General features: G+C 49.4%; 1 protein-coding gene across 1 annotated transcript in view; it reads left to right on the top strand.

Moving 5' to 3' along the window:
• GPT2 (glutamic--pyruvic transaminase 2) overlaps positions 1-12,499 on the top strand; it is a 34,862-nt gene extending 22,363 nt beyond the window's left edge. The window contains exons 8-12 of the mRNA XM_059045666.2: positions 931-1,067; positions 5,804-5,978; positions 7,502-7,657; positions 8,688-8,800; positions 10,021-12,499. Coding sequence (XP_058901649.1) covers positions 931-1,067; positions 5,804-5,978; positions 7,502-7,657; positions 8,688-8,800; positions 10,021-10,111 — 672 coding nt within the window. The 3' untranslated portion in view covers positions 10,112-12,499. The remainder of the gene's footprint in view (positions 1-930; positions 1,068-5,803; positions 5,979-7,501; positions 7,658-8,687; positions 8,801-10,020) is intronic.
• The last annotated feature ends 3,198 nt before the right edge of the window (positions 12,500-15,697 follow it).

A 15,697-nucleotide genomic window follows, 5' to 3' on the forward strand; every position in this document is an offset into this window, starting at 1 on the left:
ATCTTCATTTCTATAGGAGAGAATGGACAGCAGAGTGACCTGGTGCACAAACCTCTTCCCTCGGGGTTTGGGAAGGGAGGGGTGGGGGAGGAGGAGGGGGAGGAGGAAGCTCTGCCTGGCTTGTTGAAGGTGCAGCTGGCCCGACCCTCCTGCTGACCCACAGCACTCCAGAGAGCCTCGGTTTCCCTGATGTCCAAACTGGGTATGGGAAGCTCATCTCCAAGGGCAGATGGGACGCTTGCCTGCAGCGCACTAGACTGTGCAGGGACAGGGAGGCGCTGCTCGCTCCAGTGTGGGGGCTGCTGGGTCCAGTGTGGGGGCTGCTCAGTCCAGTGTGGGGGCTGCTGGGTCCAGTGTGGGGGCTGCTGGGTCCAGTGTGGGGGCTTCCGGGTCCAGTGTGGGCGCTGCTCGGTCCATTATGGATGCTGCTCAGTCCAGTGTGGGGTCTGCTCGGTCCAGTGTGGGCGCTGACAGCAATGGTGGACAGAGAGCTGGGTGAGTGCCGTGAAGTGCAGAGGGTACACAGTTAGCACTTCAGGTGCAGAGGTCAGGACATGTACATGAACTGCTTTCACCACTCATCTTATTGACGGAAGTGAGCATCACACTCTGGGAGGAAACCTGCTTGGGCAGGTGGGGTACTTGATGTCGTCACTGGCACATGAGGCAGAAAGGAGGTCTGGAGACTGGATGAGGCTGATGTGGGAGAATCCGGTGGGCATCCATCCCGAGGCCTTCCCTCCTTGCTTGTTCTGTAAGGTTCCCTCAGGCAAGTCTGGCTTGGCAGTGGTGTCCGAGGCTGGGTTTCACGGCAGGCTGCCTGGCTGCAGTTTGGCCTGGAGCACCTGTGCCCTCCCTCAGCCACCACCTGGGTGGCTCAGGCTTCTGGGGGACTTGCGATGACTGTTTCCATCCCGTCCCCTCTTGCAGGTGTACCAGGACAACGTTTACTCTCCAGACTGCAGATTTCACTCCTTTAAGAAGGTGCTTTACGAGATGGGGCCCGAGTACTCCAGCAACGTGGAGCTCGCCTCCTTCCACTCCACCTCCAAGGGCTACATGGGCGAGTATGTGGGCCCCCTCCTCCCTCCTGCTGCCCCTGGGCCTGCTTGGTCCCTGTGCTTCTCCGCCCTGCCCCACCTCAGTCTGCTGGACAGAGACGGCTACCCTTATCCACCATCTCTGCTGATCTGAGAAGCAGGAGGAGACAGAGCACACCTCCCCAAAGGGAGCACAGTGGTGTGAGGACAGACCTGTGCAAGGGCTCGTGTAAAATAAGGCTGTGATGAAAATGAAAACAGGACCTCACAGCAGCTTCCAACACTAGTGTTTTCTGCCAGCCGTGTCGCTGTTGCTCTGACATTAACTGAACTCTGAGGGCCAGGGAAGGCAGGTTGAGTGGACAAATGCTGTCAGGCCAGTAGGCCAAGCTGTGTGTGCAGGAGATCTGTATGCACCCTGCCTTAGCACTGCGTGACCTCTGGGGCCAGAGTCAGCTTCAATCCTGTATTCGTTCATTCAGCTAATATTTATTGAGCACCTGCTATGAGTCCAGTACTGATCTCAGCACTGAGGTTACAGCAGTGAACAAACTACAGCCATCCCTGCCCTTACAGAGTTATGCTTTAGTGAGGAGAGAGAGGCAATAGACAAACGAATATCACATGTCAAGTGGGCAAAAATAATTAGAGAAGAGATGGGAATGCCGAGAGGTGGGGTCTGGTCACTGAGGAGTTGGCTTTTGAGTTAAGACCCAAAGGAGCGGTTGTGGGGAGCTACACAGATGTCTGAGGAAAGAGCATTCCAGACAGAGGGAACAGCATGTGCAAAGGCCCTGAGGTGGAAGGAGCAGCTGTTTGAGGAGAGGCAAGGAGACTAGAAAGGAGTGAGAGAGAGAGGGAGACCAAAAAAAGTCATAGGAGGCCAGATCACCCGGGCTACTTAGGTTATTTTTAACTTTTACTCAGAGTGAGATGGGAACCCCTGGAGGGTTTACACAGAGGTGTGACTTCTCCTGACTTATGTTTTACCAGATTCTCTGGTTGCTGTGTGATGAGGGTAGGGACAGAAGTGGGCATTCGAGTCAGAAGGCTGTTATGGTCCAGGGAAGATATCGTGGGCCAGGGTAGAGGTGGGGAGAAGATGTTTGCTCTTGGATATGTTTGAAGGTGGAGTTGACAGGTGTTGCTTGATGGAAAAGGTGGGTGTGAGAGAGAGAAGTCTAGGATGATTCCCAAGTTTTTTGTTCCAACAGCAGGAAGGATAGAGTTGCCATCATTACATGAGGATTGCTGTGTGTGAAGCAGGTTATGGGGTAAATTAGAAGTTGGTTTTGGATGTGTAGAATTTGCAGATGCCTGTTGGATGTCCAGATGGAGATGGATGTGTGAGTCTGCAGCTCAGGGCTGATATCCAGCTGGAGATTAAAGTTTGTGAGATGTCAATGTATGAGTTGTTAGACAGATCTCTGAGCCTGGATGTCTCACCAGGGGTGAGTATAAATAGAGAAGAGGTCCAAGGACTGGGCCCAGGCCCTCCAGCAGTTAGGGGAGGAGAGGAGGAACCTACAAACTAGACTGAGATGGAAAGGCCAGTGCATTTACAGCTAAGGACATTCATTCCCCAGCGTTGTGGGAGTTCTGCTTTACGCCAGGTGTCAGGAGGGGGTCTGGATGCCAGTGTAACTGTGAAGCTTCAAGAAATCTTTTAGCCAGGTCAAGGGAGCTGTCCCCTTGGGATGGTCACCCAACTGTTCTTGGCTATATTTGATGTGGGCAGGGGTTGATTTATGCTGGTCTTTCTGGTCTACCCCAGTAGTGATGCTGCCTCCTTGCTAGACTTTCATGTGTTGTGTAGCTCTTTTCCTAAACAAATATGTTCTCCATTAACTCATTTTTTCAAACTCAGGTGTGTTTGTCACATACCTACCCATCTCTCCATCTGTGTTACTGAAGACTGCTTTAATGGTAATACCCTGGATGTTGGTAACCTGAGGTGGTATCCTGTTGCCCTCAGATCCTGATTACCTAGGATCAGACTGATTTGCCCAATTGGATATTCTGCTCATCAGCAGAGGATAAAGCAGAAAGTTTCTTCTTTCAACTTTGTTATAGGAAATGTTTCCGAGATGCCAGAATTTATCTTTCCGCATTGGAAAAGCAAGTTGAGGGATCACATGGGGATCTGTCTCTGCCAGTTCATTCTGTAGCCTGATCCCAAAAGTGTTTTATCGAGTGTCTCATCATATCAGGTGCTCTGAGTTTGTGTGGGTGTGGTACACATACAGAAGAAGGCAGGAGCTTGTGCCTGCATTTCTGTGCTTATTAGTCTGAATGTTATCAATCACAGTCCAGAAAGTGTGGCTGATGGAGCTGATTTCGTTCTGAAAGGTTTTTGGTTTTGTTTTTGTTTGTATGATCTCAACTTATTTTCATGAGATTTGAATGTATATCAGTCAGGATCCTTTTGGAAATACATAACAGAAACTCATCTTGAACTGGCCTACATCAAAGAGGCTTTTTAAAAAATCCATATCAGGGGACTTCCCTGGTGGTCGAATGATAAAGAATCTGCCTTACAGGGACTTTCCTGGTGGCACAGCGGTTAAGAATCCACGTGCCAGTGCAGGGGACGCGGGTTTCGATTCCCTGATCGGGGAAGATCCCACATGCTGCGGAGCAACTAAGCCCGTGCGCCACAACTACTGAGCCTGTGCTCTAGAGCCCTCGAGCCGCAATACTGAAGCCTGCACACCTAGAGCCCGTGCTCCACAACAAGAGAAGCCACCACAATGAGAAGCCCGTGCACCGCAGTGAAGAGTAGCCCCCCCTCACAGCAACTAAAGAAAGCCCGTGTGCAGCAATGAAGACCCAACACAGCCAAAAATAAAATAAAATAATAAAGTAAAATAAAGAATCCGCCTTACAATGCAGGGGACGTGGGTTTGATTCCTAGCCAAGGAACTAAGATCCCACATGCCATGGGGCAACTAAGCCCAAGCGCCACAACTACTGATTTTGCGCGCCTCAGCTAGAGCCCATGTGCCACATACTACAGGGTCCACGCGCTACCACTAGAGAGAAAACCCACACGCCACAACTAGAGAGAAGCCCATGCACCGCAACGTAAGATCCAACACGCCTCAGTGAAGATCCCATGTGCCGCAACTAAGACCTGATGGAGCCAAAAATAAAGTAAAATAAATAAATAAATAAATCTTAAAACATTTTAAATCTATATCAGTAAAAAGTCAAGGAGTGGACTTCCTTGGTGGTGCAGTAGTTAAGAAGCCGCCTGCCAATGCAGGGGACACGGGTTTGAGCCCTGGTCTGGGAAGATCCCACATGCCGCGGAGCAACTAAGCCCGTGCGCCACAGCTACTGAGCCTGCGCTCTAGAGCCCACGAGCCACAACTACCGAAGCCCGCATGCCTAGAGCCGTGCTCCACAACAAGAGAAGCCACCGCAATGAGAGGCCCATGCACCGCAACGAAGAGTAGCCCCTGCTCACCGCAGCTAGAGAAAGCCAGCACACAGCAACGAACACCCAAAGCAGCCAAAAAAAAATAAAAAATAAATAAAATCTTAAAAGTCAAGGGGCTTCCCTGGTGACGCAGTGGTTGAGAGTCAACCTGCCGATGCAGGGGACACGGGTTCGTGCCCCGGTCCGGGAAGATCCCACATGCCGCGGAGCGGCTGGGCCCGTGAGCCATGGCCACTGAGCCTGTGCTCCGCAACGGGAGAGGCTGCAGCAGTGAGAGGCCCGCGTACTGCAAAAAAAAAAAAAAAAAGTCAAGGAGTAAAGTTGAATCAGGGGGCTTAAAAGTGTCACCAGATCTGTTTCTGCTTTCTGACCTTGTCTTGTTGGTTTTTTTGTTTGTTTGTTTTGCGGTACACGGGCCTCTCACCGCTGCGGCCTCTCCCGTTGCGGAGCACAGGCTCAGTGGCCATGGCTCACGGGCCCAGCCACTCCGCGGCATGTGGGATCTTCCTGGACCGGGGCACGAACCCGTGTCCCCTGCATCGGCAGGCAGACTCTCAACCACTGCGCCACCAGGGAAGCCCATCTTGTTTTCCTTCTCAGCTCTGCTTTCCTTTTTTTTTTTTTGGCCATATTGCGTGGTTTGTGGGGTCTTAGTTCCCCTACCAGGAATTGAACCCCAGCCCTCGGCCGTGAAAGTGCCAAGTCCTAACCACTAGACCGCCAGGAAATTCCCTGCTTTGCTTTCCTTTAGGTTGGCTTTGTTTTCAGGCATCAGAAAATTCTAGCAAAGTCCTCAGGCTACTGCTCACACGCCCACCCCTTGAACCTGTGCAGGGGGTGCCTGGCCTGAATCACATGCCCCTTTGGAGCAGGGCTAGCGTATAAGTTAAGAGTCAGGCTAAGCTGCTCTAACCAAAAGGCCCCAAAATACAGTGGCTCAAACAAGATGGAAGTGTGTCTTTGTGATAACAGCCCGAAGGCAGGGGGAGTCCAGGACTGGCTCTGCCCCATGAGGTCATTCAGAGATGGGCTGGTGGGCTGGCTCTGTCTTCTCAACATATGACACTGAGGCTGCTGCTCTGGCGTGTACATTTCTCAGGAAGTGGGGAAAAGGAGAGAGGAAGGAGAGAGCATGCTTTTAAGGAAGTGATGTGGAATTTACACATATCACTCCCATTCACTCTCCACTGGCAAGAACTCGGCCACACCTGGAAACTCCGTGTTGGGCATGGGGATGTTTACAGAAGATTCTGGCCAGCTGGATGCACTTAGTAGAGGTCTCTGTGACTGGTGGGTCCTCTCCCTGTCTTCAACCTTTTAGGTGTGGCTACAGAGGAGGCTACATGGAGGTGATCAACCTGCACCCTGAGATCAAGGGCCAGCTGGTAAAGCTGCTCTCGGTGCGTCTGTGCCCGCCAGTGTCTGGGCAGGCTGCCATGGACATCGTTGTGAACCCCCCGGTGCCAGGAGAGGAATCCTTCGAGCAGTTCAGCAGGGTGAGTCAGCTTGTCCCATGGCCTGTCTGCATCACTGCTGCGGCCAGTGTTCACCATGTATTGTCTCAATGGCCAGCCTCTGTCTAGATGGCCTCCCGGGCGTGCTCGTGGTTCCACGTGGCGCCTGACTCACCCCAACGAGGTTAAGTCTCAGGATGCAGCTGGGCTGTATTTGAAGTGGGAGGACTGTTGCATGTGTGTGTGGGGGGGGCACCCCTTCCTCTTTCTCGCCTGTGAGCACCACAGATGGGCAGGCACCCAGAGGGAATGGCCTTGTGTCCTGAGAACACCCTGGGTGGGAGTGGGAGGGGAATGATTCTGTTACTAATCTAAAAGGGGGAAATGGATGAGCATGGCATTGATTCCAGGCCACAGGCCTGCCTGTGGCTTAAGACACAGCTGCAGGCTGTCCTTGCAGCTTGAAGTGATGCAGTCAAACCTTTTTAACTGCAAGTGACAAAAACCCAACTCTAAGTAGTTTAAACAAAAATGGAATTTATTGGTCATATAACCAAGAAGTTATTTCCCAGCTGTTCTAGATTCACAACCTTTTTTTAAAATTGTGGTAAGATACACAGAACGTGCAATTTACCATTTTGATCATTTTTAACTGAACAGTTTAATGCATAAAGTACACTCAAATTGTTGTGCAACCATTACGACCATCCATCTCCAGAAACTTTTCATCATCCCAAACTGAAGCTCTGTACCCATTAAACAATAACTCCTCATTTCCCCCTCCCCGCCAGCCCCTGGTAACCTCTATTCTACTCTCTGTGAATATAACTCCTCTAGGTACCTCATACACAGCATTTGTCTTCTTGTGACTTTATTTCAATTAGCATGATGTCTGCAGGGTTTATCCCTGTTGTGGCGTGTGTCGGACTGTGCCTCCTGTTTAAGGCTGAGTGACATTCCACTGTGTGTACATGCTACGTTTTGCTGATCCGTTCATCCGCAGGCCACAGCTCTTCACCCACACATTCCAGTAGTACTTGCAGAAGTGCTGGTCTGCTTGCTCCAGCTTTGGACACAGGTCCAGCTCTGAGCCTGTCACTGATGTGCTTTGCCTGGATCACGTGCCCCAAACACACCACATGGATTGGGGGAAGGGTGGCTCCCCAAAATGAAGTGGTGGGGCTGTCTCCTAGAAGCATGTTCTAGGGTGTTCCATCCAGGCCCAAGTTCACTCACACCAATGGACAGGGACTTGTTTTTCTCATTTTCAGGAATGACATCCTGGTACAAGAGTAGAACCCATGACACAGGCTACCTAGGACCTACCTGTGGCCCGTGTGCTCCTGCCCCAGTGCACATGGCAGCCTCATGCGCTGAGCGTCTGTGGAAGAAGTTCCTGCAGAGGGACATGTGTTTTGCCCACCTCCCCCATTTGCTGTGCTTATGCACATGCAAGCTCACCTTCACCAATCTGCCCCAATGCCCCAGTTTGAAGGGATAGTTTCCAGGGTCTGGAGCCATGATGTCCAGAGATGCTAACTCCTGTGCTTTCTCTGTCTCATCAGGAGAAAGAGTCCGTCTTGGGTAATCTGGCCAAAAAAGCTAAGCTGACAGAAGACCTGTTTAACCAAGTCCCAGGAATTCACTGCAACCCCTTGCAGGGGGCCATGTACGCCTTTCCTCGAATCTTCATCCCTGCCAAAGCCATGGAGGCAGCTCAGGTCAGGGGTGCCAGGTCAGGGCTGGCTCTCTCACTGGGTTCACATGGGACTGCTTCTTGCCATGGGGAGCTAAAGTGTTGGCCCTAGAGGCTCTGAACTTTGTGTATCCGTTGGTCAGATGGTACTTAATGCGTAAAGATGATGGGCTCTCAGAGACCCAGCCCTGCAGCATGCTGCATTGATGCGGCAGGTGTGAGGCCGGCCCCAGGTGAGTGGTGCGCTGAAGGCAGGTGCCCAAGTGTGATGTGATGCATTTAAAACTGAACAGATGCTGGGGAAGCATCTGGAAGAGCAGTCTCTTCCACCTGGCCACAGTACCCTGGAGCAGCGCTTCTCAAACTTGAGTGTGTACATGGATCACCTGGGGTCCTATTAAAAATGCCGATACTGGTTCAAGAAGTCTTTGGAGGGGCCCAAGATTCTAGTAAGTTCTCAGGCGGTGCCACAGACCCTGGTTTGGGGATCAAGGGCCAGAGCCGTATCTCTGAAAGTGTCCTCACACCCCCTTACCTCCTCAATACCTTGTTAAACATTCAAAATCTGGCCCCACCCCTCGGCCGATTGAATCAGAATTTCTGGTGTTGGAGCCTGAGAACATATTTAACAGGTGGCCTGGTTGTGCAAACCAAAGTGTGAGAAGCACCAATAGTAGGGCCCCTGGGAGACTTGTTCCTTAAGGCCCCCTGGGCAGAGACCTCAGGGCCCTGTCTTGGCGCATAGGAGGACACGGCCAATGCTTGGGGAGCTGCTCCGTGGGGTTGGGGTACACAGGCAACAGGCTGGCACTCCCCACTGGAGAGCAGAAGCCCCGCAGCCCATGGCTGTCCCAAAGTGGCCTTTGGGTACTTTGTTCCCGGCCCCAGCTTCCTGCAGCACCCAGCATCCTGCCTTGGTTCTCACAGGAAGGGAGGGCAGAAGGGCCCTGCTGCGGGGAAAAACTTGCCTTCTCAAGTGTATTTGGCTTTGAGATTGTAATGTTTGTACAGTGCGAAACCAGGAATGAATCCCAAGTTCTGTCCCACTCCCACAGGCCCATCAGATGGCCCCCGACATGTTCTACTGCATGAAGCTTCTGGAGGAGACGGGCATCTGTGTCGTGCCTGGCAGCGGCTTTGGGCAGAGGGAGGGCACCTACCACTTCAGGTACCACTTCCTCTGCACCGGCGGGCTGGTCCCGGGTTTGTCTTGAGAAACTTGGGCTTCTTAACATCCCGGTACCTACAGAGACTGGGATGTGTGGAGCCCCTGTCCCCCCATCCCACTCCCGTTCCGTCCTGCTGCAGAGATAGCTGAGCCCCTGCGCCAGGGCCTAAGGAAGACTGGGTGACGCCAAGGTCACCTCCTTGACTGCTCTGTCTCCCTTCCACTGCCCCCATCTATCACATGCCGTCTGCAGTGTTCCCGTGCTGTGTTTTCTTTTCCTTCCCCTGTCCCTTTTCAACTCTGTGATGGTATCATACAGCATCCAGGAGCTCAATAGCTTGTCCGCTGCACCAGAAGCCTGCTGAGATGTTGCCTCTGACACATGGTGGAATTGCTGTGCCTCCTTTCACAGGCATGCGACTCTGCTGGGCGAGCCGGAGCAGCTCAGCCAGGTCTTCCGCTGAGGCCAGCTCTGTTCCAAACAGCACTCTCTTCATGCATGGCACTCTCAGATGTTTCCTGCAGCAGATGCTAAAATAAGAAATGTCATGGGCTTAGCACCTGAGGCTAAGTCTTGAGGCAGTGAAGGTCGTGGGTAGGGCCCCCCACCCCCCTGCAGTGGACAAACGTGTGGGTGGTGTGGATGACCTTTCCACCCTTGTTGGGTTCACCTTGGCAATTCATGGCTCATTCAAGAAGTGGTTACTTCTCGAGGGCTGCCCTTAAGGCTGGGAAGCAGGCTGACAGTATTGGAAGGAGGAGTTAGTTACCATGGCAATGTGGGAATTCCTATGGAGGAAAGTTATGACTGGAGGTTCTCACTGAGGCTGATGGTGGAGATGTAAAAGGCCTGTCTAGCAGGAGTGGAATCTCGCTCTGTAGCCATAGGAAATACCAAGAGTCGTGCACTCGAGAAAGTTCTATGCACCTGTCAGAGTGTTGGGCAGACCTTTTGTGATTATGGGTGGATGTGTTAGTGAGCTGAGATGCTGCCCCCAGCTTACTGCTTTTGTTCACATATATGAGTTGGGTAAAAAAATGTGTGAATGGTGGGAGAAAGTGGATCGCAGTGGACAAGACAGGCCTGTCCCTCCCCACGCAACTTGCCTGCACCTCCTGGTCTCTGCAGCTGCAGGTGGAGGAGTGACCTGCCACGTTCACTTCTCTCCCCTTTTCCAGAGCCACTCATCTCCGACTGACGCTGTTCTCTTTCCTGACAGAATGACCATTCTTCCTCCGGTGGAGAAACTAAAGACGGTTCTACAGAAGGTGAAGGACTTTCACATAAAGTTCCTGGAGAAGTACGCGTGAGGACTCCTCAGGCCCCAGAGGGAGACCTGGCCCTCAGCCTTCCTCCTGATGCCCACCCAGCCCAGACTGGATTCGCCCCCCCACCCCCAGCGACTCCGCCTCAGGCCTTACGAAGGCCACTGGTCGCTTTCATCGTCATTTTGCCCCAGGAGACTTCTTTCTTTGTGCCTTGATGTCGAGAGCACCTCTCTTCTGAGCAAATGTGAATTGGGGTTGTCTCAGAAACCCTGTTTTTTGATGCAGCCAAAGTAGAGGGGACTTGCTCAGCGTATGTGGTGGTGTTCTCTGAATCTGTTGTTGTTGCTTTTGGAAAAGTCTTTTGGGGTTGAAACAACCAGGGTGTGTTGGGTAAGCTGTTTCAGATCTGGAGAAACAAGGTGTCAGGAAATGTATAACTTAACCGTGATGAGGACTGGAAGTCCCAAACTCACCACCATGATCTGTGAAATAAAACCCATAGCGGTGTGAATATCTAGTCCTTCAAACAGGAGAGCCTAGAGTCCACTGGAGGCTCAGAGAGGGCCCACCCTTCTAACCTGGAGGCAGGCAGCCTGCTTTCAGACAAGAATGGTAAGGGCAGCAGTGCATGGGGCTGGACCGCATGCCAGACTAGGTGGTGGCGGGAACCGGGGGCTGTGGCCAAGGTCAGAGGGTCCTGCAGGGAAGGAGTGGGTGCGAGCCAGGCTCCGATTTGAACCGGGCCTCCAAATGGGAGCACACAGCAGGTAGTGAGGACTCTGCATACACGAGGGCTTTGGGTGAAGGGTTCTCTTGGGCACGCTTAGGCTGGGACGCCCGTCCAGGGGTCTCCCTGGACTCCAGGGGCACAGGGGTCAGCCCAGCAATATCCCAGTCACGTAGAGGGATTCTGCCTGGTGGTGTGTGGATCCATCCCACTGTTACCCAACAAACAAGCAGTCTCACCCAAGGGCTTGAGTGAGCCTTTAGGTGATAGTAGGGCAAGGAAACACTGAAAATGTCCTAGTGAGGGAGGGGTATCCTTAAGGACATGAAGACAGTTAAACCACACCCCCTTCCCATAGTGTTTGTTGAGTTGTTTCAAGCAGAAGTTGGTCCATTTCCTAGCTCTTAATTGGTCAAAGTGCCTGGTAGCGTGGCTGCTGTGTACATGTGATCCGATTCAAAGTTTATAGAAGTATTTTACCTTATATGCAAAGTGTTTTGCCTCCACATCTGCTTCTGGCTCCCCTCCCAGACTCTGCAGACTGTCCTGTAGCATCAGTCATCTCTCAGGGCGGTGGAGGGGTGGGGGGGAGTTGGGGGATCATCCACCAAGTGCACAGTTTCCCTGGTATGAGCAAACCTGGGTGCAGGGCCCAACCCGTGCTCCCAGAAAGTGGTCACTACGGGTGGCAGCAGGCTGCCCTCTTCTCCTACTGTGGGCCTTCCCTGGTGGGCGGTTAGGGAAGCCAAGGCCAGCTCAGGAGTCTGGGGATCCAGCAAGTCCCAAAGTGGAATTGAAGGGACTGGAGAGAAATCTGAAAAGGCTAAAGGAGTGAGCTTTGAAAGCAGCCTCCCGTGCTATAATTCCCATGCCGCGTCCATGCAGGGGATGCAATAGGAAACTTCAAACTGTCCTTACCCACTAGCATTACAGTCCCTATAAAGAAAGTAGCCACAATCTCAAATAACAAAGGGAATGTTTGGGGACTTTTTCTTCCTTAAAAATTTGAGAAAATTGCACTTGTGCTTGTTGATGGTATAAAAGCCAGGATGTGTCCCAGAGTTGTGAGATTTCTGGTGGAAAGGTTAAATAGTAGAAGCTAGTATATTTTTTATATTTTTGTAACAATTGCTTTTTTCATGGGGGGTGGGATAGGGTTAGTATTTGTAGTTTTAACAAGTCCAGTAGTTTTTTTTATAAATCTCTTCAGATTATAAATAACCCCTAAAAACTTTGCAATGTTTACATGATTTTTTTAAAAAGATGTCATATACACTTGGTTTGGTTTTAAAATAAATGAGTAAAAACTTAATAAGGTCAGCTGGTTTAGGAGGTTAACTTCATTCAGGTAGGAGCGCTGATCATGATAGATTTGAGTTTCTGCAGATTCTGATGTCTTGTTTGGGCACCACCAGAGTAAGTTGTTTGTCATTTGGGGTCGCACTTTAAATCCGCACTTGTAGAGTTTTCTGCTGTTCATCTAGATCTGCATGTGGGGATGATGGGCTATACCTTGTGGGTCCATCACCTTGCACTTTGAGTCCGGACTGGTTGTCCCCATGTTTGCATGGATTTGCAGGAAGAGCTGACAGGCCTGCCTGTCCGTTTTCCATCCTGGATTCTCGTAGGCATCTCCTGACAAAGGTACTTCATGATAAGCTCTGGTGGAAATTTCTGAACAATAAAATATATGTCCAAAATGGTGACTGTGTTTAATTTGCTTTGTAGTTTAAATCTAAATATCAAGTGGACATCACTAATTGTATATCTTCACTCTTATGTTCATTCTTATGTTCCTAAGTCACAGCTTTTCAGTTTCCATTTCTTCTTAGGTGTCAACTCCAAGGACCCTGGGCTGCTTTTTATTGCTTGAGGTGGGAAAACTTCACGGATTCTTTAGAATGTTGTTCAAATGAAAACGGACCTTGATTTTCTAGTGGGAGTGAAACAGGAACTAGCAGCTTCTTCACAGGGGCATGGGAGGGCAGGCAGGCAGGGAGAGCCAGAGAAGCAGCCCTGAGGCCAGTGGGGAAAGGGGAGCTGCCTATACAAGGGATTTCATTCATTTCCCTAGCCTTTCCCAGATCCATGTCAATGTTAAAGTGTGGTTCTGGTATTCAGAACTTTATTTTTCACTTAAAACAGAAATGTCTGTCTTTATTAAAGAAAATTTGGAAAATATATTTTTTTTAAAATAGGATTCTTTCAGGAGGAAGACATGGAAACCTACTCAAAGTAGCTTCAGCAGGAGAGAATTTATTGTGTCATGTAAGAGGAATTTATTGAAATCCTGGAGGGATACTGACTTTAGTTTTTATGTGCACTGTTAAGTGCAAAGCCTGCCTGTCCGTCTGTCCAGTTCTGCATCAAAAAATCCCACGGAAGGGCTCTGCCTTGGTCCACATGCCCTTCTCTGAACAGTCACCGTGGCCCTTGAGAATAGAGTCTTTTGGCTGGCCCTGTGCATGAGCGGTGGTAGAGAAGGGTTTAGAATCGCCAGACCCATCAGGGCCATTGGAGGAGAAGCTGCTCCCCATAGAAATGGGGGCTGGAGGTGGTACCACACCCACAAACCTCATTTAACCACAGGTGGCTCTTTAGAGAGGGGCTGGGGAAGGAGGTGGTGTGTTCAAGGCAGGTTGAAAGTCATTACTGGTTGATAACCAAGGGGACTGGAGATGCTCTGCACACACACACTGTACACACACATACACACACACCCAGGGACATGTGCATCTCCTTGTCTGGGGAGTAAACTTGGTGTAGTTTATTCTACAAAGAGTTTATTAAATAGACAAGGATGGGGAAATACAGTAATTATTCTAGACTATTTTTGGTATAGTGTTTGCTGTAAACACACCTAGAAAGCTTTCAAATGTTTGATTTGAAAGCATAAGCCACAGACTTCTAGGGAATGGGGAATCAAGCTAATAAGATGTGGTCACTGTCCTCAAAAAGCCTACAGATGGAATGGTCACCAGATGGTTTAGTGCTCAAATCCCATCCAGCCAATAGTGCTGGACTTAAAAGAAGTATGTGGGTGACGCATAGGAGGGAGGGGCTGATGCTGTTCTCTATCTAGTTGGGGGTGCCTCTACCTACCTCTACTCTTTCCACAATGCCTTCTGAGGTCTTCCAGATATCTTGCTTTTGGCCTTCATCCTGCCACCAAGCCAGGAGAGCCCCTCAAGAAAAAGAAAGATGAAACTTACTGCCAGGGACCCACCCAACTCTCTTCCTTAAGAGGACACGTCAGTTAGAGTTTCCTCTTTCATTCTCCCACTTGAAAAAATAAGAGGCACCCACATACCTATGGTCAATCAATCTATGACATAGGGGCAAGAATGTACAATGGAGAAAAGACAGTCACTTCAATAAGTGGTGCAGGGAAAAATGGACAGCTACATGTAAAACAGTGAGATGAGAACATTTCTTCCCTCACGCCATCTACAAAAATAAACCCAAAATGGATTAAAGACCAAAATGGAAGACCCCAAACCATAAAACTCCTAGAAGAGAATGTAGGCAGTACATTCTTTGACATAAATCATAGCAATATTTCTTTGGATCTATCTCTCAAGGCAAAAGAAATAAAAGCAAAAATAAACAAATTGGCCTTAATTAAACTTCAAAGTTTTTGCACAGCAAAGGAAACCATTTGCAAAATGAAAAGACAACCTACTGATTGGGAGAAAATATTTGCAAATGACCTGACTGACAAGGGGTTAATATGCAAAATCAGCTCATACAGTTCAAGGTAAAAAAAAAAAAAAAAAGCCAATCAAAAAATGGGCAGAAAACCTGAATAGACATTTTTCCAAAGAAGAGGTAACAGATGGCTAACAGGCACATGAAAAGATGCTTGATGGGGCTTCCCTGGTGGTGCAGTGGTTGAGAGTCCACCTGCCAATGCAGGGGACACGGGTTCGTGCCCCGGTCCGGGAAGATCCCACATGCCGCAGAGCGGCTGGGCCCGTGAGCCACGGCCGCTGAGCCTGCGCGTCCGGAGCCTGTGCTCCGCAACGGGAGAGGCCACAACAGTGAGAGGCCCACATACCGAAAAAAAAAAAAAAAAAAGATGCTTGATGTCGCTAATTATTAGGGAAAGAAAAAACAAATCACCTCACACTGGTCAGAATGGCTATCATCAAAAAGTCTACAAATAACAAATGCTGGAGAGGGTGCAGGGAAAAGGGAACCCTGCTACACTGTTGGTGGGAATGTAAATTGATACAGCCACTATGGAGGCAGTATGGAGGTTCCTCAAAAAACTAAAAATAGAACTACTATATGATCCAACAATCCCACTCCTGGGTATATATCTGGAAAAAAATGAAAACACTAATTCAAAAAGATACATGCACCCCAATGTTCATTGCAGCACTGTTTACAATAGCCAAGACGGGAACAATCCAAGTACCCATCATCAGAAGATTGGCTAAAGAAGATATTGTATATATACGTACATACACAAAATGGAATACAGCCATAAAAAAGAATGAAATAATGCCATTTGCAGCAATGTGGATGGACCTAGAGAATATCATACTAAGTGAAGTAAGTCAGAGAAAGACAGTGTATTACATCACTTATACATGCAATCTAAAAAATGAATGTGTATAGCAAAAAAGTATCATATAGAAAACAAACTACTGGTTACTAGCGGGGACAGGGAAAGGGGAAAGGACATGATAGGAGTATGGGATTAAAATATACAAACTACTATATATAAAATAAATAAGCAACAGGGATATATTGTACAGCAGAGGGAACTATAGCCATTATTTTGCAATAACTTTTAATGGAGTATAATCTATTAAAATACTGAACCACTATGTTGTATGCCTGAAACTAATATAATATTGTAAATCAACTACAATTTAAAAAAAGAATCTGTCACT

The sequence above is a fragment of the Kogia breviceps genome, chromosome 18 (assembly GCF_026419965.1).
Source record: "Kogia breviceps isolate mKogBre1 chromosome 18, mKogBre1 haplotype 1, whole genome shotgun sequence".
NCBI classification, from domain to species: domain Eukaryota; kingdom Metazoa; phylum Chordata; class Mammalia; order Artiodactyla; family Physeteridae; genus Kogia; species Kogia breviceps.